Raw genomic sequence first — 25,370 nt, 5'->3', positions numbered from 1 at the left:
CCTGTCCTATCAATGGACTTGGAGAGCGACATGAGAGGAGATAAAGAAGTTAAGGTGGGATAGGGAGGGAATGAAGAAGGGTGCTATAGTTGGGATACAAAAATAATAAACTGTAATAAAAAATAAATACATTAATTAAAAAAATTCTATCACCTCATACAGGACATACATTTGTATCACTACCAATTTTCAATTATATAAAACTTTGTTATTAACTGTCGTAACAGTGCTAAACTCTTACAATGGCTTTCCAGAACTTATACTAAATGGAATTTGTATCCTGTGACCAACATCCCTGTTTTGTCTTCTATCTCATACAGATCCTGGTAACAACTAGTTTATTTTTTGCTTTTATAGTTCAAGTGCTTCTTTTAATTCCAGATAAAAACAAGGTAATGTGGCATTCATATTGGTCTGCTTGATTTATTTCAGTGTCTTTCACATGGATTCCTTTAGCAGCAAATATCAAAATACCTTTTTAATCTTTAATTATGTTCTCTTTTATCAATATATCACATTTTTCCTTACATATTTTATCTATGGTACCATGTTTTACCTATGTCTACACTGTGAAATAGTAAATAATGGTAATTAACATATGGATTAGCTCGTGCACTTTTCAGCTGTCAGCTAAAAGTTAAAATATCTACTCTCAGCAATATTCATGTATGCGTTATCTTTTTAATTATAGCTACCATGTTGTACAGTCAATCTTGATGACAACTATAAGTCTAAAATAGATTGGGGTTGCTGCTAAGACAATTTTTCTTGGTCTAAATCTAGGACTATAATCTGTTACCCTGTCACCTGAGCACAGACCTATCACCTAAAATTAATCCTCATGTGTCTTTAGTTCTAGTAGAAGGTTTCACAACTTAGGAACTGAGGCAAAAGCTCTCACAATGACACAACTGTCCAAGGACAGGTGTATAATTCCTGTTGTGAGGTAAAATGAACCATGGTCTTTCAGTTCTACCATCTTAATAATATCTTCTTTTGAGAATGGGGGAGAATATAATTTATAATTTGTGGATAGAGATGTGAGTAGAATCTGGATTGAGTGGGTATTGGGTAATGTATTGAGTGGGTAGTAATCAAATATATTGTATAAAAATAAAACAATCAGCACACATACACAAAGACTGTAGTAGATTTATGCATAACCTTACCAACAATTACTTGATGAATTTGCTTTGGTGTCAAAACTTTGCTGCAGTCATGTTTTTCATGGTGAGTGGTTGGCTTTGATTTAAGTCTTCGGGTGATCTGTTTTTCCAAATTAATCATTCAGTATTAGTAAGAGTCACTTTAAGAATTCTCATGACATAACAACAAAATTGAAAAAAGTGAACATGCCTTTCTTTCCAGACATTCTGACTCCCTGCTTGCCATTTTCTTGGTGCTTAGCAATCTTTTACCTCTGAGAGAAGAAGCTTTTAAAGATGAAGGTATCTCCTCTTTTGTTTGTGATTGAGATGGTGATGGTGACCTTAGACTAGATGATGGCTGCATGCCTATATCTTCTTTGTTAAGGAGAAATCTGAGTTCCCTATAAAAATAAATATAATATTGATGTTCTTGTTGTTGATGATGATGATGATAATGATGAGTAACTGAGGAAAACTTGTTCATAAAATACAGTAGTAAGTGCAAATACCCTCCATGAGGAACACTGTTCTAGACTCATCTGTATCTGTTTAACTGAATTGGAATGCTAATCTGAAGGATTTTTCCTCCACTAAGTGGCCTCTACTCTTCTTAAAAACCGCATTTGAAAGACTCTAACTAGCAGTGTTTTCAAAGCAAAGACTCATGACCAAACCTTTGGCAGAGTACAGGGAATCATAAGAAAGAAGGGGAGTTAGTCTGATGAGGAAAGAATAGGAGCTCCACAAGGACCAAATATATCTGGGCACAGGGTCTTTTCTGAAACTGACATGCAACCAAGGACCATGTATGAATGTAACCTAGAACCTCTACTCAGATGTAGCCTGTGGTAGCTCAGTAACCAATTGGTTTCCCATAGTGAGGGGAACAAGGACTATTTCTAACAGAAACTCAATGACTGGCTCTTTGGCGTCCCCACCCCCCAAGGGAGGAGCAGTCCTGTTAGGCCACAGAGGAGAGCTTTGCAGCCAGTCCTGAAGATACCTGATAAAACAGGATCAGATGAATGGGGAGGAGGTCCCCCCTATTAGTGGACTTGGCAAGGGGCACGGTGGAGATGAGGGAGGGAGGGAGGGAGGGACTGGGAGGAAATGAGGGATCGGGACACGGCTGGGATACAGAGTTAATAAATGTAACTGATAAGAAAAAAATAAAATTCAAAAAAAAACCAATGGTATAATTTGAAAACAAAACAGAAAGAGAAAAAAAAACCCTCACAGAGGAAGTTATAGCTACCCCTATTCCTTTGTCACACTCAAAAGACAGACTACAATCACTGAGCAATTTGGATCAAAATGAAAAGTCTCTTTAGTTCAAGACAGAAATAATGATTTATTTAGTCCCTGTGGAACTCCTGTCCTCTCCAGGTCATATTAACTCCCCCTACTTTCATATGATTCCTTGCACTCTGCCAAAGGTTTGGTTATGAGTCTCAGCATCTGCTTTGATGCACTGCTAGGTAGAGTCTTTCAGAGGCTGTCTGCAGTAGACTCCTGTCCTGTTACTTGTTTTCTCCTACATCCAATGCCCATCCCATTTGTCTTTCTAAGTGAAGAATGACCATCTTACCCTGGGTCCTCTTTCTTGTTTATCTTCTTCAGGTGTACAGATTTTAGTATGTTTATCCTCTCTCATAGGTCTAGTACCCACTTATAAGTGAGTATTTACCATGTGGGTCTTTCTGTTTCTGGGATACATCACTCAGGATGATCTTTTGTAGATCCTACCATTTGCCTGCAAATATACCTGGGTACAGGGGTCTTTTACGAGACTATTTCTCCAATAATGGACCATGTATGGATATAACCTAGAACCCCTGCTCGGATGTAGTCCGTGGTAGCTCAGTATCCAAGTGGGCTCCCTAGTAAGGGAAACAGGGACTATTTCTGACATGAACTCAATGGCTGCCTCTTTGACCTCACCCCTCACCCCAAGGGAGGAACAGCCTTGCTAGGCCACAGAAGAGAGCATTGCAGCCACTCCTGAAGATACCTGATAAGCTAGGGTCAGACGGAGGGGAGGAGGACCTGCCCTATCAGTGGACTTGGAAAAGGGTGGTGAGGAGATGAGGGAGGGAGGATGTGATTGGGAGGGAATGAGGAAGGGGGCTACATCTGGGATACAAAGTAAATAACCTGTGATTAATAAAAAATAAAAATTATAAAAAAGAAATAATGATTTATGTTATTTATGCTCAAAAATCTTGGCATTGAGCTGAGTACAAATTTTTTTTGAAATACATCAATTCTTCTCCTGATGTGTGTACTCTGATGCCTATGTCCTCCAAAGCTTTGTCTTGGGAATACGCTTTTAGTGAATCCTTGCCTTTGGATCTGCCACTAGAGAAAATTAACTAAGACAACTCCCAATAAAAAGTTAGCAAGAGCTACTGCAGCTAAAGTAGCTAATATTTTGCTTTTAACATATGTTGAAATGTTACTAAAACTCAAAATGAAAACAAATATAAGGCATGAAGAAATAAATCTGATATCAAAAAGATTAAAATTTGTATCATAATAATTTATACAAACATCAAAAAATAAACATAGGATTTAAACTTAAGACAAAAACAGATACTTAGATTTCCTTTTTGATAAATAATACTCAAAGCACAAATTAGACTTTATTAAGCAAAGAAGCTTCTGAAAAGCAAAGGAATGAATAAAAAGAAGAAACAATCCACAATGGGTAAAATATGCAAATTATTCATTTGAAACTAGATTTATTCAGAATACACATATCACCAAAAAATTCAATAACAGTCACTCAATATTAAACTAAACTGTGAACAACTTAGATGAATAGATACTTCTTAAAGAAAGACCACAAATTTACTTTAGACTAATCAGTGTCTTCAGGGACCAGAAAAACAAAAATCAAAATATCACTGAGGTTATCACTTCATGTCATTAAAATAGCTGTTATTAAAATGAGAAACTATGACAAATACTAAAAAGATGTGGAGAAATGGTTATCAAAAACATTATTATGGGTTACATACAGCCACCACATACAGCCATTAGTATGGAAGTTAGAAAACCAAGGTAATGACAAGGAAATTAAGCAAGCATTTGTTACCCTGATTGGACCCAAATTCATTGTATACTTGTTCCATTAAACTTCATAAATATCTTCAATTATTACATTGATCAAAAGTTATAAAACTGTTCATGATGACAATGACAAATAACCTGATTTGATCATTATATTTAATCATTATGCTGTACTCCACAAATTACATAACTCAAATAATCAATAAGAAGAAAATCAAATCTTACCTTTAAGCACATTGTTTGAGGAACTATCTTACCTCTGTGCTTCTTTCTGTAGGCGTGCATTTCTTGAATTTCTAATATAGTCTACATAGTGATCTTGATGTATTTTTCTTTCCAGTTTTTCCAAATCAGTGTATTCAAAATCAGGATCCACATAATCATACCTTGGCATCTTTGTGAAAATTGTCCTACAAGATTAAGAAGAAAAAAGATGTCATGCTACACATACTATTGTTAGATTATATACCTTCTAGGTGCATTCCCTTTCCCAAAAAATAAGGATGATAAAAAAAAGCCCTGTTGCTCTATGAGAAAGAGTACTACTAAGAAATCTTGCTGTGCTGTGCTCTAATAGAATCTTGCACATTTAGCTACAAAATAGGGTTTTTGTTTGTTTGTTTGGTTTGGTTTGGTTTTTAATGGAGATATATTTTTGTTTTTCCATTATTATTATTATTATTATTATTATTATTACAATTTATTCACTTTGTATCCTGGTTGTACTCCCCTCCCTGATCTTCTTCTGCCCCCTCTTCCCTCTGTCTTTCACCCCATCACTCTCCCCTAGGAAGAATAAGAAGCTACCAGGAGGAGACAGGAGCTACACAAGGGGACCAACAAAGCCACAAAATCTGGGCCCAGGGGGGGACTTCAGAATCTGATGCATCAAACAAGAACCATACATGGAGAGGACCTAGAACCCCTGCACAGATGTAGGGCATGGCACCTCAGTCTCCATGTGGGTTCCCTAGTAAGAAGAGCAGAGACAGTCTCTGACATGAACTCAGTTGCCTGCTATTTGATCCCATGTCCTTGGGGAAACCACCTAACCAGTCCACAGAGGAAGAGGTTCCAGGCAGTCCTATTGGGACTTGATAAGCTAGGGTCAGACAGTAGGAGAGGAGGACTTCCCCTATCAGTGGACTAGGCAAAATAGGTTTCCTCAATGCCAAGGCTGGGGTTAGGCCAGCATAATTGACGTGATATGAAACTCTTCTAACCCCTAAACATCTCTAAAAGGTAAAAACATTCTTTCTTCTCTGGAACTTAAGTCTGTTTGTCCTATTAAGAACTGTCGCAGCATAAAAAGTGGTTGTCTCTTCTAAAAGTTTCCCATTCCTAGTCCAGATCCTTCCTGCTAGTGGTCAGCAGGCTCTCTCTTCTAAAAAATATAATTCCAAAGGGTACTTTCCTCTCAGCCACTTTTCAGGAACCACTGGAGAAGAAATTTTATTGTTGTTGTTCTAACAATGAGTTCCTTAAACTTTAGAGCTCATGAAATATCCATCAATAATAAGTTGATACAGAGAAAAAAATTCATAAGAGAACTTTATTAATTTATATGACATATTCACTCAACCAGCACTATATTCTTCCTTTTTAAGAATAATAAATTTCCAATAAACTAGAGGACAATTGCTCATAGTTTCTGATCTTCATCTGTCTCTATCACCCACAAATTTTATCAAACATTGAAATATTTTCTCAATAATAAATTCATATATGTATGTAAGTGAAATTAATCATAAATTAAGAATCTCCATGTTCCCCATGATTCTTCAGTGTTACATGATGACAAGTTTAAATGTGGTAAAAGTTTTACAGAGTGATATGAATGAAAGGGAAATGTTTAGTTATACAAAGACAGTTCTCTTCATAGCTAAAGTTCTCTACTGGGTATTAGACTCAACTTTTCAAGGAAAGAAATATATATAGCTATTAAATAATTATGAATTTCTAAGTTTATTTTAAATACAGTTAATTTTTGACCTAATTAATAGAGATTTATAATCAAATTTTTAAAAAATTAACTAAACCTTTATAACTCTGTATAAGCACATGGGTTTAAGATTCTAAAATTTTCCAAAAGTCATATACTCAGGGTATTGGAAGGATGTTATGAGCCAGAAGAAAACATACAACTAACTTTTCATAATATATAATTATTTTAAATATCAGAATAGTTATTATAGTTCTGGTTTTATTGTACTAGTCAAATACAAACAGAAAATAGAGAGATGTGAGTGAAATTTGTAAAATTAATATATTAAGGAAGTAAGTAAATATCATAGAACTTTTCCTTTGTAGAGAGTAAAAATGTGGGCTGAAGAATCAAATGGTAAAGTAGGAAAGTCAAACATTAGATGGAGCTCAGGGATTCTTGTAGAATTGTTGCTAGAAGGATACAAGGACCCAGAGGGGACAAGAATTTCACAAGAAGACAAACATAGTCAACTAACCTAGGCTCATGGGCTTACAGAGACTGAAACACCATACAATTACCATGTGTGAATTGTACCAAGACCCCCTACACATATGTAGCTGACAGGCAGTTTGGCCTTCATGTGGGTCCCCTAGCAAGTGGAGTGGAGGCTGTCTCTGACATAAACTCTGTTCCCCATTTGCAGATTGCCTGCCCTTAGCTGGCTGCCTTTTCTAGCCTCAGTGGAAGAGGATGCCTTTAGTTCTGATGTAACTGTAAGTGCCAGGCTGTGTTGATATGGAAGAGGTCCCCTTTTCTGATGAGAAGGGTAGGGAGAAAAGCGGGAAAAGAGTGGGAGGGTGGGACTGGGAGAATAGAAAAGAGGGGGCTGTAACCATGATGTAAAGTGAACAAATAGTTAAAGTAATTTTAAAGTTTTAGTGATTTTTATGATCCCCCCTAACGTAAACAGATGAGTAGAAAAAGTACAGGACTATTAAGTTTAAGTAGTCTACTATTAACATATAAGTTGGCAGAATGTAACCCTCTTTTACTCTTGAATACACTAAAATATTTTCTAGGTTGGAGGTCAGAAAATTGTGTATTGATCATTTTTAACTTAGCATTGGTAAATTAGTAACTTCTTTGAGGTTATAATAGATTAAAATTGAAGTTTAAATGCTCTTTATCAACTTAACTAGAAAAGCTTTAGGTCAAATGGGGAAGAGTTACTGGACATGTGCCTATGACATAGCATAACAGGATGATGATGAATATTAATTGGTTTTCTACAATTTAATTTGTTTTATTCAGATAAATTCAAACTCACAATCACACTGAATAAACATAACTATTATTCTGGAGTCTAATTCTGATAAATAATCATTTCTATCATTTATCTGTTGGTATTCATAATATACTTTAAAAGTTATTACGTGTGCCGTGTATTTCTTAACAAATGAACAATAAGAGGTATAAAGAGTTAGATAAGGCAAATACTACCTTGCTTAACAGCCATTTTACTCCACATACAAAAGGAAGAATATAATTTCATTCTGATTACTGCCAACAGCAGTTTCTTTCTTTCTTTAACACCAGAATCTTGCAGATCTCTACATATTATCCTGGATACTATGTCTTTTAACATAAATTTATTTATATTAAATGTTACCTGAAATGTTCATGGTGATCTCCAGACCTGATACTTGCAGCTCTATCATTAGGAAAGGCAATAAGTGCATCCTTCACTGATTCATCATTTAGGTGATGATTATGAAGGTTCGTCATGGCTGACCTTAGCATTGCTGCTACAGGTGGAAGATCTTCCTTTTTCTCTGAATCTCTGGTCACAAATTGTCTCGTGGGATTACTAATCAATGGAGATAAACCTTTAAGAAAATTAAATATTACATCAGTGTTTAGTACTTTCCATTGTACATTTCCAAAACTAAGTAGATATTATTTAATACACTAGATAATGTATGTGGTAGTTTGAGCAAGAATAGTCCTCATAGGCTCATAGATTTGAATGCATGGTTATAAGGGTGCAACACTACTTGACAGAGATTAGGAGGCATGACTTTGTTGGAGTAGGTGTAGCCTTTTTGTATTACTCAGGATGGGCTTAGGGGTTTCAAATGCTCCCAGTGTCTCTCTTCCTGCTGCTTGCCAATCCACATGTAGAATTTTCAGCTCCTTCTCCAGCACCATATCTGCCTGCATGCAGCCATGCTTTCAATAATAATAATAATAATAATAATAATAATAATAATAATGGACTAAACAGTTAAAACTTTAAGCAAACCACTTAAATGCTTGCTTATATATGAGTTGCTGTGGTCATGGCAATAGACCAAGAGAACACTGTTGAAGACAGTTGATTTTAACAGTTGACTTCTCAAACCCATTGTGAAAATACAAATGACTTCTTATAATACATGTGCCTATATAAAACCAACTTAACAAAATTACACTTAAATGTTAATGAGCTATAAATAGAATAATAACCATGGTAAAGTGAAGATTTAAGTTGACTTGACCTGTATAAAAGTGAAAGGTTTTTTTTTTCCTTTTAAGTTAAAGACATCTGTATATCATCAAGTTCCCATGATTCAATTAATAAAACGTTATATATGACTATATAAAACTGCAGCAGCAAGAAAAACTGGATGTAGTTAAAACCAGTTTACACTGAATTTCAGGAAAAAAATAGAAAAAAATAGCATAGCAACCATGAAAATATTTTAGCATCTGTATAAGATGCCTGGAAATTAAAAAAAAATTCTACTGTAAATATGATAGAAAAGTAACTCTTTGGTATAGACAGAGACCTAATTAATAATACTAGAATGTTGGCCCATAATATGTTTTTGAACAGGCATTCTAGGTCACTTTGATAACTTTAAAAAGGTAGAAAGCCCTGTTTTGACCCTGTTTGATACATTATACTCTTATATTAACAACAATAATCACATCAGAGCTGTTTAAAACTAATACAATAACATACCATGATTAATTTTCATTCCAACTTTTTTAGTGTAAGCTTTGCAAGTGCTGTTGAATTCTAAATGTATATAATGAAAAGGTTTCATTGACAAAGACTGTAAGCTTTCATCTGCTACTGGTCCGATAATCTCGATCAGTATCTTCACTTTAAATAAACCAATTTGATGTGGAACAAATGAACATATCACATTCTAAAGAAAAAGAAAAATTAATTAATATTCTATTGTTAGAAAAAAAATTAAAAATTAAATTATAGGTTATTTTAATCTCAGGCAACATGATTTTACCATGGGGATTTACACACAATCTTAGGAAATATCAACAATAAGCCATACGATACTCATTACTGAAACTTTGAGAAAAATGGGACCATAACATAAGAGTATTTAAAAAAAAACATGAAATTTTTCCAAATCCAATTTTCCATAAAATAAATGACAAAATTTACCAAAATCAATTTTTACTAGTTATTTATAAATTTTCTAAGGTTTACAAAAGTTCACTATGTCAGGAATCTTGCTGAATGTCTGAAAGTTTAGATGGCATTTTTCTTGCCATTCTCCTAAACTTAATTATGGTAACTATGACAACAATTAGCACTAATATCCAAAGAAGAGAGAGGTGTGGGATTGAACAACTTCTGAAAGCTCATTTCCAAAGATCATACTATAGGATCTGCCTGAAAAATTGTAGAAAAACTTATAAGCATACTTTTATCTAGTGTTATTTAGAGTACCTTCTGGAGTAACAATCCTCTGAGGGAAAGACAGGAAGAGAAAGAGATTGGGAGATAGAGAAACATGAATAACACAAGAACTTGAGGTCCCTTGTCATTTAGAGTTTAAAGAATTTATTAAAAAATAAACTCAGGGGCTGGCTCTTTGATCACCTCCACCTGAGGGGGTATCAGCCTTACCAGTCCACAGAGAAAGACAATGAAGCCAGGCCTAATGAGACCTGATAGACTAGGGTCAGATGGAAGGGATGGGGGACCTCCCTTATCGGTGGTCTGGGGGAAGGGCATGGAGGAGAAGAGGGAGAGTGGGTGGCATTGGGAAGGGGTTGAGGAGGGAGATAAAACTGGGATACAAAGTGAATAGACTGTAATTAATAAAAATTAAAATAAAAAAGAAAAAAACAGCTAAATTACTAAGATATTTATATAGTGATTTCAAAGCTTTGATATAGAAAGAGGAACTTAAACTCAAACAGGTATAAAAAGAAAAAACAAAACCAGAAACACTCTTACAGAAGATTTACTGAAAGTTCCCTGGTAAGAAGCAGCTGCCTACAAATCTCCTGTAAAAGGAGAATGTTCTAACCTCTGTTCTAGGTATTTGCTTCTGTAAACATGATCGGCTGAAGACAGCAATTTCTAATTATAAACACAGTCACATGAAACCTCTATATCTTTTAGTCACATAAAACACTTGGTTAAACCTACCAATGATTGGGGGCTCCAAAATGGTGGCAAACAGTGTCCACCATATCTGAGGGGCAGTAGATCCAAAATTCTGAAACTGGTGAGTGGAGGGGCAGCTGAAGCCAGAACATCAACTTTGAGGCTTTCCTGGCTAGAAGGGACAGCCTGTGAGCTAGGACAGATTGATCCAGGCCACCTGTGGACAACTCCAAGGTCTGAGAGTGACTAACTTTTGACCCCCTGAACTTTCCCTTGCCCCAGTGAGAGTTTCTTAGGCTGCTGTCCTAAGTACTGGCCTCCCTGCTCTAGTGGCCAAAGAGCAGACACCACTGAAGGATCTCCTTCACTTGCCCCTGCATGCCCAAATATGAGAGTGAGAACCATGAGCCCCCCTCCACCCCCCGGTGCTTTCCACATATACATGCAAGTGAGTGCAACTTTGAGTGGCTACATACAGAGACCAAGATCAGGGGTCCCTCTGCACTAACAGCCAGACACTGGATCCCTCCCACCCATACCCTCAACGTGGGCAACATAGGGATCCCTGGGACAGTGTACTCAACATGGAAGCCCTTGTTCGGTGGGTCTCCCAGTGGAGTCCAGGTAAACAATTCCTGGAGCAGAGATGGTGCAGACCAGACAGATCTAAGTACCTGGAGCACAATAGCACAACAAGCCTGTGGGCCACTGAGATAATCAGGGCATCCACACAGGAGCACCGAGCCCAAGAACAGCACTAGCAGCCCTATCTGCCCTTTACACTCAACCCTTCCCAGCATCTACATGCCCTTGCAACAGGTCCTTCAAGGCACAGTTCCACACATACACCCATGCTGGCACACACACACACCTGAACCTTCCTTTCTTAGCTACTTCGGAAACACCAGAATACACCCTTAATCCTGTGGACCTCTCTTATCTTCCTGAAGAATACTCTAGATTCCAGAGACAGATGGACCCAGTCTGCAGTTCAGGCTCCAGAAACAAACAGTGAAAGCTACAGATAAGCAGATATCTAGAGGCCTGTTTTATAAGAAATCCAACAAAAATCAGGACATCATGGCTTCACCAACAAACCCAAAAATCAATGGATATTTTAATTCATCCAAAACACAAGAAAATGACCTCAAATCTATGCTTATCCAGTTATTAGAGGCACATAAAGAAGAAACAAACGGCAGAGTACGGGGGGGGGGGGGTGTCAAGATGGCGGCGCCAGGAGAACACTGTGTCTGAGAAGCGGGACAGCACTCTCTGTGCAGCGACCAGGAGACTGAACTCTGGGCCCTAAAACTACAGCAACTACAGCGATCGTGTTTCCCAGGTGAGGGGAGGTTCCCACAGCGTGGGAATCGGTCAGGTCCACTCTCAGGCCCCAGAGCCAGAACCCAGAAGAGAACCCAGGTAACGCGGGCTTTGGGTCTCCAGGCGGGAGCTGCACACCTGTGTGCCCTGATCACTTTCCCAGGTTGATCGGTGGGTACAAGGGTGCCTGAGACTGAGAGTCCCAGTCGCAAAAAAAAAAAAACCCCACGGGGAAGGAAAGTTGCAAGACTGATCACGGGTCACCCAGTCTTTCCCCGGAAGGTCTCGCTGACCGCGGGTACCCGCCGCCATCACAACTGAGCTCCCACCGCTCACGGAGAGCAGCTGCGCGCCCAGCTCAAAATCCCTACTCCCTCTTCGGAGGAGGCAGGGGGAGTCCAGCAGAATCTGCCACAGACCACATTGTCTGTACCCCAACCCGAGATCGGGGCTGAGAAAACCCAATCCATTCAGGCACTCCCCCAAACGCCGCCATAACCCTGCTGCAGCGGAGGGCAAGGATAAAGAGGTACACAGCGGCTTCACAGTGCTGGAACTCCAGTGCTGCCAGCTGCTCCTAGCAAACAAACTACAGCTCGGGATCTGGGACTGTGGTCATTCAACACATCCTGAGATTCTCCTGGGTCCAGCACAATAAGGTCTAGCACCAAGTCCTATCACCGGCACCCCACCCCCCTGACCACTGGAAGAGAAACCCCGGCTCAGGATCGGACTGACAAGTTCCAACCCCTTCTGTCACTCCCCTGAGAGCACCGCCAAAAGCTTGCCCTAGCAAAGGGGAAGGTCAGAGGGGAAGGACAGAGAGGCAGCCTGCCATAGGACACAGCATCCCCTCTACAGCTCACCCAGTGGCCCCTGGCAGAGAAATCCAAGCTCTGGATCTGAGGACACTCAACCATACCTGGTACTCTCTCAGAATCAGCAAACATAGGTTCTTCTGCCAGGCTGCTTCCGGCAGAGAGATCTGGGCCCAGGATCTGGGATTGAGAACACTTAACCTCTTTCCTGCACTACCCCTGGACCAGTCAACATAACCCCTCCTGGCAGAGGGAAAGGACAGAGAAACAGCACACGGGAAAGGTGGACACTGAGTCCTGCGGCCAGTGTCACAGAGCTGACTGTTAGCCTACCCACACATTTCCCGCAGCAGGACCAAATCAGAGAGTAGAGAGCAAGGAGAACCCCTGTGCATTCCAACTGGTCCTAAAAAAGAGTGAGTGAGCCTTCTAGGGAGAGTTTGCCCCAGACCCAGGGCCTCTCCACAGAAGCAACCAGACGAGATCCCTGCCACCCACACCCCTAGTGTGGGCATCATAAGGATTCTTTGGATAGTGACCACAACGTTGAAGCCTCTGCCTTGTGGGTCTACCAGTGTAATCCAGGCAAACAATCCCTGAATCTCAGACAGAACTGCATAATAGTGGCCTGCAGGCCACTGCAATAGTCAAAGAACCAATGCATGGACACTGTGCCTGCTAAAAACACATGCAAATAGCACCAGCGTCACATTCCTTACTTAGACAAAACTGAAACCACAACGCATACTCCCAAAGCAGTGAACCTCTCTCATCTTCCTGAAAAAACAGTCCAGAAAACATAAAGAGACTATCATAGCCCAAACTACAAACTCGAGGAACAAACATTGAGGGTTATAAATAACCAGATGGCTAGAGGCAAAAGTAAGAACACTCCCAACAAAATTCAGGACATAATGACCTCACCAGCAACCCCACAAACGATGGACACTTCAATTCACTAGATATACAAGAAAAAGACCTCAAAACTATGTTTCTCCAGCTATTAGAGGCCCATAAAGATGAAATAAACAAAGCCCTCAGAGAAATAACCAAAGAAATCGAGACGAACCAAGAGGAAAAAATCGAGCTCTCAGAGAAATGACCATGAAAATTGAGGCAAACAAAGAAGAAATGCACAAAGCTCTCAAAGAAATGTCCACACAAATAAAGGCAAATAAAGAAGAAATAAACAAAGCTCTCATAGAAATACAGGCAATTATACCCAAAGAAGTAGAGGCACAATTAGTGATACATAGAGAGGAAACAGACAAAAAAATAGAAGCTGTCATTGAAAAGCAGGACTCCATATTCAAACAGATGAAGGAAATGGTGCAAGACATGAAAACAGAATTAGAATCAATAAAGAAAACACAAATAGAGAAAAAGCAGGAGCTGACGAACATAGAGAAAAGATCGGGAACTACAAAGGTAAGCATCACCAACAGAATACAAGAGATGGAAGAAAGAATCTCAGGAGCTGAAGATACACTTGCGGAAATTGACACATTTCTCAAAGAAAAAATAAAATCAGAAAAGTTCCAAACACAAAACATCCAAGAAATCAAGGACACCATGAAAAGACAAAATCTAAGAATAATAGGAGTAGGAGAAAAAGGAGACATCAGGCTCAAAGGTCCGGAAAATATTTTCAAGAAAATTATAGAAGAAAACTTGTCCAACTTAAGAAGGAGATGTTCATAAACATACCAGAGACTTAGAGAACACCAAGTAGACTAGACCAGGAAAGAAATTCTTCATGTCACATCATAGTCAAAACACTGAACCTACAGAACAAAGAAAAAATTCTAAAAGCAGCAAGGGAAAAAGGCCAAGTAACATATGAGGGTAGACCTATCAGAATCACACCAGATTTCTCAACAGAAACTAAGAAAGCCAGAAGGGCCTGGACAGAAATCATACAGTCCTTAAGGGACCACAGATTCCAACCCAGACTACTATACCCAGCAAAACTTTCAATCAACATAGACGGAGAATTCAAAGTATTCCATGACAAAACCAAATTTAAAAAATATCTACATAGTAACCCAGCTCTACAGAAGTTACTAGAAGGGAAACTCCAAACCAAAGAAAACAACTACATCGAAGGAAACAGAAGAAATAGATAACTACACAACAACAACAAAAAAAAAAAATCAAAAGAATACAAGCAATGAAATTCAGTAACACCACCAACCCCACATCAAAAGTAAGTAACAATTGTTGGTCATTAGTTTCTATCAACATCAACGGACTCAACTCCCCAATAAAAAGACACAGATTAACAGAATGGTTGCGGAAACAGGATCCATCATTCTGTTGCATCCAAGAAACACACCTATGCAACAAAGATAAACATTACCTCAGAGTAAAGGGCTGGAAAAATTTCTTTCAAGCAATTGGTTCCAGAAAACAAGTGGGAGTAGCCATCCTAATATCTAATAAAATAGACTTTCAACCCAAGTTAATCAAAAAAGATAAGGACGGCCACTATATTCTCATCAAAGGAAAAATCCACCAAGAGGACATCACAATTTTGAATATCTATGCCCCAAATACAAGAGCACCTACATTCGTAAATGAAACAATATTAAAGCTTAAATCACACATTGATCCTAATACCTTAATAGTAGGAGACTTCCACACTCCACTCTCACTAAGGGACAGATCAACTAGACAGAAAACAAATAGGGACATAACAACACTTACAGAGACCCTAAATCAAAAGGACCTAATAGACGTCTATAGATCTTTTCATCCAAACTCAAAGGAGTATACCTTCTTTTCAGCACCGCATGGAATGTTCTCCAAAATAGACCATATAGTTGGTCATAAAGAAAGCCTCAACAGATACAAAAAGATTGAAATAATCCCTTGTATTCTATCTGACCACCATGGACTAAAGCTGGACCTCAACAACAACAGAAACAACAAAAAGCCGACACGCACATGGAAACTGAACAACTTGTTACTCAACGACAGCTGGGTTAAGGAAGAAATAAAGAAAGAAATTAAAGACTTCCTAGAATTCAATGAAAATGAAGGCACAACATACCCAAATTTATGGGACACATTGAAAGCAGTGCTCAGAGGAAAATTTATAACAATAAGTGCCTGCAAGAAGAAATTCATAACATCACATACAAACAACTTAATGTCCCAACTGAAAACCCTAGAAAAAAAAGAAGCAGATTCACCCAAGAGGAGCAGATGGCTGGAAATAATCAAACTCAGGGCTTAAATCAATCAATTAGAAACAAATAAAACTATTCAAAGAATCAATGAAACAAACAGCTGGTTCTTTGGGAAAATCAACAAGATAGACAAACCCTTAGCTGAACTAACTAAAAAGCAGAGAGAAGCTATCCAAATCAGCAAAATCAGAAATGAAAATGGGTACATAACTACAGACACTGAGGAAATCCAAACAATTATTAGGTCATACTACAAAAGCCTATATGCCACAAAATTTGAAAACCTAAATGAATCTTGATAGATTCCATCTTCCATCATTAAGTCAAGACCAGGTAGAAAGAATGAATAGCCCTATATCCCCCAAGGAAATTGAAGCAGTCATTTACAGTCTCCCCTCCAAAAAAAAGCCCTGGGCCAGATGGTTTCAGTGCAGAATTCTACCAGACTTTCAAAGAAGTGCTAACACAAATTCTCCTCAAACTATTCCACAAAATAGAAACAGAAGGTACATTACCAAACTCATTCTATGAAGCAACAGTCACCCTGATACCTAAATCACACAAAGACCCAACAAAAAAAAGAAAGCTTCAGACCTATCTCTCTTATGAACATTGATGCAAAAATACTCAATAAAATATTTGCAAACTGAATCTAAGAACACATCAAAGATATCATCCACCATGACTAAGTAGGCTTCATCCCAGGCATGCAAGGGTGGTTCAACATACGGAAATCCATCAATGTAATCCACCACATAAACAAACTGAAAGAGAAAAAGCACATGATCATCTCCTTAGATGCTGAAAAAGCATTTGACAAAGTCCAACACCCATTCATGTTTAAAGTCTTGGAGAGATCAGGGATACAAGGCACATATCTAAACATAGTAAAGGCAATATACAGCAAGCCTATAGCCAACATCAAACTCAATGGAGAAAAACTTAAATCAATCCCACTAAAATCAGGGAAAAGACAAGGCTGCCCACTCTCTCCATACCTCTTCAACATAGTACTTGAAGTCCTAGCCAGAGCAATAAGACAACTAAAGGAGAACAAGGCGATACAAATCAGAAAGGAAGAGGTCAAAGTGTCACTATTTGCAGATGATATGATAGTATACATGAGCAACCCCAAAAATTCAACCAAAGAACTCCTCCAGCTGATAAACACCTTCAGCAAAGTGGCAGGACACAAAATCAACACAAAAAAATCAGAAGTCCTCCTCTATACCAAAGATAAAAGGGCCGAGAAAGAAATTAGGGAAACAACACCCTTCACAATAGCCACTAATACCATAAAGTACCTTGGGGTGACACTAACAAAGCAAGTGAAAGACCTGTTTGAGAAAAACTTCAAGTCTCTGAAGAAAGAAATTGAAGAAGATTTCAGAAGATGGAAAGATCTCCCGTGCTCAGGGATTGGTAGGATTAACATTGTGAAAATGGCCATCCTGCCAAAAGCAATCTACAAATTCAATGCAACTCCCATCAAAATACCAACTCAATTATTTACAGACCTTGAAAAAATGATTCTCAGCTTCGTATGGAGAAACAAAAAAGCCAGACTCTCCAAAACAATCCTGCACAACAACAGATCATCTGGAGGTATCTCCATCCTCGATTTCAAGTTGTACTACAGAGCAATAGTAATAAAAACTGCATGGTATTGGCATAAAAACAGAAAGGAGGATCAATGGAACCGCATAGAAGACCCAGAAATAAACCCACACACCTATGAATAATTGATTTTTGACAAAGAAGCCAAAACCATTCAATGGGGAAAAACAAACAAACAAACAAAAAAAACAGCATCTTCAACAAATGGTGCTGGTTCAACTGCATGTCTACATGCAGAAAAATGAAAATAGATCCATATTTATCACCCTGCACAAAACTAAAGTCCAAATGGATCAAAGACCTCAACATAAAACTAGATAAACTAAATCTGTTACAAGAAAAATTGGGGAACAGCCTAGAATTCATTGTCACAGGAGACAACTTCCTGAACAGAACACCAACAGCACAGGCTCTAAGAGCAACAATCAATAAATGGGACCTCATGAAACTGAAAAGCTTCTGCAAAGGAAAGGACACTGTCATCAAAACAAAACGACTGCCTACATATTGGGAAAGATTCTTCACTAACCCTTAATCTGACAGAGGACTCATATCCAGTATATACAAAGAACTAAAGAAGCTGAAAAGCAGCAAACCAAATAATCCAATTAAAAAATGGGGAACAGAGCTAAACAGAGAATTCTCGACAGAGGAATATCGAATGGCAGAGAAACACTAAAAGAAATGCTCAATCTCATTAGCCATCAGGGAAATGCAAATCAAAACGACACTGAGATTTCACCTAACACCCATGAGAATGGCCAAGATGAAAAACTCAATTGACAACACATGCTGGAGAGGTTGTGGAGAAAGGGGAACCCTCCTCCACTGCTGGTGGGAATCTCAACTGGTACTCTGGAAATCTATCTGGCGCTTTCTCAGACAATTGGGAATACTGCTTCCTCAAGACCCAGCTATACCACTGCTAGGTATATACCAAACTTTGCTCAAGTACACAAAAGTGATACTTGCTCAACCATGTTTATAGCAGCGCTATTTGTAATAGCCAGAACCTGGAAACAACCCAGATGTCCATCAACAGAGGAATGGATACAGAAATTGTGGTGTTTTTACACAATGGAATACTACTCAGCAATCAAAAAGGAGGAAATCATGAAATTTGCAGGCAAATGGTGGGATCTAGAAAAGACCATTCTGAGTGAAATATCTCAGAAGGAGAATGACAAACACGGTATATACTCACTTATATAGACCTATAAGATATGACAAACATAATGAAATCTATACACCTAAAAAAGATTATCAAGAGAGCGGACATGAGGTAAGATGATCAATCCTCGTTTAGAAAGACAGATGGTATGTTCATTGAATGTATGACGGGAGTCTACTGAGTGCATATGAAAGACTCTAATTAGCAGTGTTTTCAAAACAGAAACAAAGACTCATGACCAAACCTTCGGCAGAGTACAGGGAATCATAGGAAAGAAGCAGAGTTAGTATGATGGGGAAAGGATAGGAGCTCCACAAAGACCAAATATATCTGAGCACAGGGTCTTTTCTGAGACTGACATGCAACCAAACACCATGTATGGATATAACCTAGAACTTCTGCTCAGATGTAGCTTGTGGTAGCTCAGTAACCAATTGGTTTCTCATAGTGAGGAGAAGAAGGACTATTTCTAACAGGAACTCAATGACTGGCTCTGACCTCCCCACCCCCCAAGGGCGGAGCAGTCCTGTTAGGCCACAGAGGAGGGCTTTGCAGCCAGTCCTAAAGATACCTGATAAAATAGGATCAGATGAATGGGGAGGAGGTCCCCACCATCAGTGGACTTGGAATGGGGCAAGGTGGTGATGAGGGAGGGAGGGTGGTATTGGGAGGGAATGAGGAAGCGGGACACGGCTGGGATACAGAGTTAATAAAATGTAATTGATAAAAAAATAAAATTAAATAAAAAAAGAAGAAACAAACAAAGCTCTCAAACAAATACATCCAAATAAAGAGAGGCACATATAGAGGAACATAAAGAGGATACGAACAAAAATAGATTCCATCATGGACAGAAACGAATCCAAATATAAACATCCTACTGCAAAGAAGAAACACACAATTGCAACAAAGATAAACTCAACTTCAAAGGAAATGACTTGAAAAAATATTTTCAAGCAAACAGACCCAGAAAACAAGCTGGAATAGTCATCATAATATATAATAAAATAGACTTTCTTGGCCCTTCTGTCTTTGATATACAGGAATGTTTCTAATTTTTTTTTTTAGTTAATTTTGTACCTACCCACTTTGGTGAAGGTGTTTATGAAATGAAGGGTTTTTTGTTGTTGTTGTTTGAATTTTTGGGGTCACTCATGTATACTATCATATTGTCAGCAAATAGTGATACTTTGACTTCTTATTTTCCAATGTGTATGCCCTTGATCTCCTTTAATTTTCTTATTGCTTTAGCCAGGAATTGAAGGACTAATGTAGAGGAGATATGGAGAGAGGTGGCAGCCTTGCCTTGTCCCTGATTTCAGTGGGATTGATTTAAGTTTCTCTACGTTTAGTTTGATGTTAGCAATATGCTTGCTGTGTATTGCCTTTCCTATGTTTAGGTATTTGGCAGCCAGAGTGGATTCGTATTAGCCAAAATGGAGTGCGTGTTTAGTGCTGAGCTTGAGTAGTGGTCTCTGGTAAATAAACTTTTGCCTTCTGACTTTGGCAGTCAGCCTCTGAAAGACTGACCTTGGCAAGCTTTGCATTAGGGAGGTCTATTCTTGGGAACAAGATAGATGAGCTCTGTGCTGTTCCTGGGAACAAGATTAAGCAGGCTTCGCTCTACCCTGGGAACCAGATAGCTGGTCCTGTGCAACCTTGAGCTATCCTGGGAGCCAGATAGCTGGTTCTATGCAACCTTGAGTGAATCCTCGGAGAAGCTGCCAGCTGACGCATATGGATGTTACAATAAAGAAAGTTCCTTGTTTTCTCCTGCTTTTATATAGTTGGCTCTCCCTTCAATAAATCAGCACCTTGATCAATGACTTGGTGTCCTTCTTTGTGTTTCCTTGTTCTCTCTATCTCCCAGCCCTCTCTCAGGCGGTGTCCAAGTGTGGCTGCAGGCAGCCACAAGATATGTGCCCTGAACCCTGATATCTCCAAAAGTTTACATGAACTTTTGGATTTTGTGTTTGGATTTTGTCAAATGCTTTTTCAGGATCTAAGGACATGATCATGTGATTTTTCTCCTTCAATTCGTTTAAATTGTGAATTACATTGATGGATTTCTGTATAATGAACCACCCCTGCATGCCTGGGATGTAGCCTACTTGGTCATGGTAGATGATATTTTTTTTCTGTGTTCTTGGATTATGCTTGCATCAGTTAAGAACAAGGAAATCATGAAATTTGCAGGCAAATAGTGAAATATAGAAAAGATCATCCTGAGTGAGATATCTATCCCAGAAGCAAAAAGATACATATGGTGCATACTCACTTATAAGTGGATATTAGACATATAATATAGGATAAATATGCTAAAACCTGTACACCTAAAGAAGCTAATCAAGAAGGAGGACGCTGGGTAAGATAATCAATCCTCACTCAGAAAGAAAAACAAATGGACATTGGAAGAAGGAGAAAACAAGAAACAGGACAGGAACCTACCACAGAGGGCCTCTGAAAAACTCTACTCAGCAGTGTATCAAAGCAAATGCTGAGATTCGTAAACAAACATTGGGCAGAGTGCAGGGAATCTTATGATCGAAAGGGGAGATAGTACGATCTGGAGAAGACAGGAGCTCCACAAGAACAGCAACAGAACCAAAACTTCTGGGCACAGGGGTCTTTTGTGAGACTGATATTCCAACCAAGGACCATTCATGGATATAACCTAGAACCTAGGGCAGATGTAGCCTATGGCAGCTCAGTATCCAAGTGAGCATCTTGGTAAGGGAAACAGGGGATGTCTCTGACATGAACTCAGTGGCTGGGTCTTTGGTCACTTCCCCCTGAGTAGAAAGTAGTCAAGCTAGGCCACAGAGGAGGACAATGCAGCCAGTCCTGATGAAACCTAATAGGCTAGGGTCAGATGGAAGGGGAGGAGGACCTCCCCTATAAGTGGACTTGGAGAGAAACATGGGAGAAGATGAGGGAAGAAGGGTAGGACTGAGAGGAAATGAGGGAAGGGGCTACAGCTGGGATACAAAAGAAATAAACTGTAATTAATAAAAAAGTAAAAATATCATTAAAAATAGACTTTCAACCAAAATTAATCAAAAGAGATGAGGAGGGACACTTCATTCATCAAAGGTAAAATCCATGAGGAGGACGCTACAGTCTTGAACATCTATACTCCAAATACAGGAGCACCTGCATTCATAAATGAGACACTGTGAAAGCTTAAATTACACATCAATTCCAACACTTAAATAGTGGGAGACTTCAACACTGCATACTAAACAATGGACAGATCATCTAGAGAGAAGTTAAATAGGGAAATAATGACACTTACAGAGTCATCAAATGGACCTAATAGATGTCTACAGAATTTTTCAGCCAAACTCAATTCTTCTCAGCACCTCATGGAACATTATCCAAAACTGACCACATAGTCAGGCACAAAGCAAGCCTTACAGATACAAGAATATTGAAATAATCCCTTGTATCCTCTCAGACTATCATGGTTTAAAACTAGACCTGATCAAGAGCATAAGTAAGTGTACACACAGATGGAATTTAAACAACTCTAGTCAATGACAACTGGGTCAAGGAAGAAATTTAAGAAAAAAAAAAAGAGACTTTCGAAAATTCAATGAACATGTGGGCACAACGTAGCCAAACTTATGGGACACAGTGAAAGTAGTGCTAACAGGAAATTTCGTAGCACGAAGTGCCCTCAGAAAAAGTATGAGACATCTCATACAAACACCTTAATAGCACACCTGAAAGAACTAGAAAAAAAAACACAAACACACACACACACACACACACACACACACACACACACACACAAGGGAAGTAGATAGCTGGAAATAATCAAACTCAGAGCTGAAATAAATAACTTAGAAACATAGGGGCATAAGGGCAGAAGAGAAAGTTGGTGGGACTCAGAGGAGATGGAGGGGGATAGAGCCTAGAGCCGGGATACAAAGTGAATAAATTGCAGTAAACAATAAACAAACAAACAAATAAATAAATAGAAACAGATAAAACTATTCAAAGTGTCAATGAAACCAAGAGCTAGTTCTTTGAGAAAATCAACAAGCTAGAAAAAAACCCTTAGCCAAACTAACAAGGCAGAGGGATACTATCCAAATTAACAAAATCAGAAAAGAAAAGGGGGACATAATTACAGACAATGAGGAAATCCAAAGAATCATTAGGTCATACTACAAAAATTTATATGCCACAAAAACTGAAAATCTAAATGAAATGAACAATTTTCTTGATAGATTCTATTTACCAAAATTAAATCAAATAGGTTAAATAGCCCTATATATTTCAAGCAAATAGAAGCAATCATCAATAAAATCCCAGGCCAGACGGTTTCAACCCAGAATTCTACCAGACCTTCAAAGAAGACCTAACTACAATACTCTCCAAACTATTCCACAAAATAGAAACAGAAGGAACATTACCAAACTCATTCTATGAGGCCACATTCACCTTGATACCTAAACCACGCTAAGTTCCAACAACAACAACAAAAAAACAAAACAAAACAAAACAAACACAGAACTTCAGAGCTATCTTTCTTATGAACATTGATGCAAAAATACTCAAGAAAATACTTGCAAACCGAATCAAAGAATATATCTAAGATATAATACACTATGACTAAGTAGTCATAATCCCAGGCATGCGGGGGTAGTTCAGTATTTGGAAATTGAACAATGTAATCCACCATATAAACAAACTGAAGGAGAAAATCCACATGATCATCTCCTTATATGCCAAAAAACCTTTTGACAAAATCTAACACTCGTTTAAAGTCTTGGAGAGATCAGGAATACAAGGCACATGCCTTAAAATTGTAAAAGCAATATACCACAAGCCTATAGCCAACATCAAACTAAACGAAGAGAAACTTAAATCAATCCCACTGAAATCAGGGACAAGGCAAGGCTACCCATTCTCTCCCTAGCTCTTCAACATAGTACTTGAATTCCTAGCTAGAGCCATAAGACAACTAAAGGAGATCAAGGGGATACAAATTGGAAAGGAAAAAGGTAAGGTATCAAGACTTTCAGTTAATATGATAGTATACATGAGTGATGCCAAAATTTCTACCAGGGAACCCCTACAGCTGATTAACACCTTCAGCAAACTGGATGGAAACAAAATTAACTCAAAAAATCAGTAGCCTTCCTCTATACAAAAAGACAAAAGGGCTGAGAAAGAAATTAGGAAAACAAAACCATCCAAGATAGCTAAAAATAATAAAAAGTACCTTTGTTTGTATCTAACCAAGCAATTGAAAGACCTGTTTAAAAAAAAAAAAAACTTCAAGTCTCTGAAGAAAGAAACTGAAGAAGATATCAGAAGCTGGAAAGATCTCCCATGCTCATGGATCAGTAGGATTAACATAGTGAAAATGGCTACCCTAACAAAAGCAATCTACAGATTCACTGCACTACCCATCAAAATACTAACACAGTTCTTTATAATACTTGAAAAAACATTTCTCAATTTCATACAGAAAAAAAAGAAAAACAGAATTGCTAAAACAATCCTGTAAAATAACATCTTCTGGAGGTATGCCCATCCCTGATCTCAAGCTACAGAGCAACAATAATAAAAACAGCATGGAACAGGCATAGAAATGACTAATGGATCAATGAAATTGAATCAAAGACCTAGAAATAAAACCACACAACTTTGGATACTAGATTTTTTGACAAATAAGACAAAACCATAAAATAAAAAAAGATAGCATCTTCAAAAAGAACGGTGCTGGTCTAACTGGAAGCCTAAGTGTATAAAAATTTTAAATAAATCCATATTTAAATCCCTGTACAAAATTACATTCAAGTTAATCAAAGACCTCAATATAAAACCAGACACACTAAAATTGTTAGAAGAAAAAGTTAGGGAGAGCCTTGACCTCATTGGCACAGGAGACAACTTCCTGAACAGAACACCAAAAACACAGGCTCTAAGATCAACAATCAATGAATAAGACCCCAGGAAACTTAAATTATTCTGTACATCAAAGGACACTGTTTTCAGAAGAAAACAACTGCCTACAGACTGGAAAAAGGTCTTCACCAACCCTATATATGACACATGGCTAATATCCAGAATTTACAAAGAACACATGAAGTTAAGCACCAACAAATCAAGTAATGCAATTAAATAAATGAGGAAGAGATCTAAATAAAGAATTCTCAACAGAGGAATATAGATTGGCAGAGAAACACTTAAAGAAAATTCTCAACGTACTCAGTCATCAGGGAAGTGCAAATAAAAATAACCCTGAGATTATGCCTTACACCAACCAGAACGATCAAGATCAAAAACTCAAGTGACAACACATGCTGGAGAGTATTTGGAGAAAGGGTAATCCTCCTCCATTGCTGGTGGGAATATAAACTTTTATAATCACTTTGGAAATCACTCCAGTGCTTTGTCAGAAAATTGTGAACAATGCTACCTCAAGATCCAGCTATACCACTCCTAGGCATATATCCAAAATATTCTCAAGTATACAACAAGGAAATTAGCTCAAACATGTTCATAGCAGCTTTTTTCTTAATAGTCAGAATCTGGAAACAACCCAGATGTCCCTCAACAGAGGAATTGATTCAAAAATTGTGGTACATTTACACCATGGAATACTACTCAGCAATTAAAAACAAGGAAATCAGAAACTTGCAAGCAAATGATAGGATCTAGAAAAGATCAGCCTGAGT

At 38.2% G+C, this 25,370-nt stretch overlaps 1 protein-coding gene across 1 annotated transcript in view; it reads right to left on the bottom strand.

The window, feature by feature from the left end:
• The window catches only part of LOC129670983 (cilia and flagella-associated protein 47-like), a 446,637-nt gene that overhangs the window by 400,113 nt on the left and 21,154 nt on the right, over positions 1-25,370 (bottom strand). The window contains 5 exon segments of the mRNA XM_055599611.1: positions 1,170-1,266; positions 1,357-1,549; positions 4,478-4,630; positions 7,817-8,033; positions 9,152-9,341. Coding sequence (XP_055455586.1) covers positions 1,170-1,266; positions 1,357-1,549; positions 4,478-4,630; positions 7,817-8,033; positions 9,152-9,341 — 850 coding nt within the window.

Source organism: Psammomys obesus, unplaced genomic scaffold (assembly GCF_907164565.1).
Source record: "Psammomys obesus unplaced genomic scaffold, mPsaObe1.curated_primary_1811, whole genome shotgun sequence".
NCBI lineage: Eukaryota > Metazoa > Chordata > Mammalia > Rodentia > Muridae > Psammomys > Psammomys obesus.
This window is presented reverse-complemented; position numbering and strand designations above follow the sequence as displayed.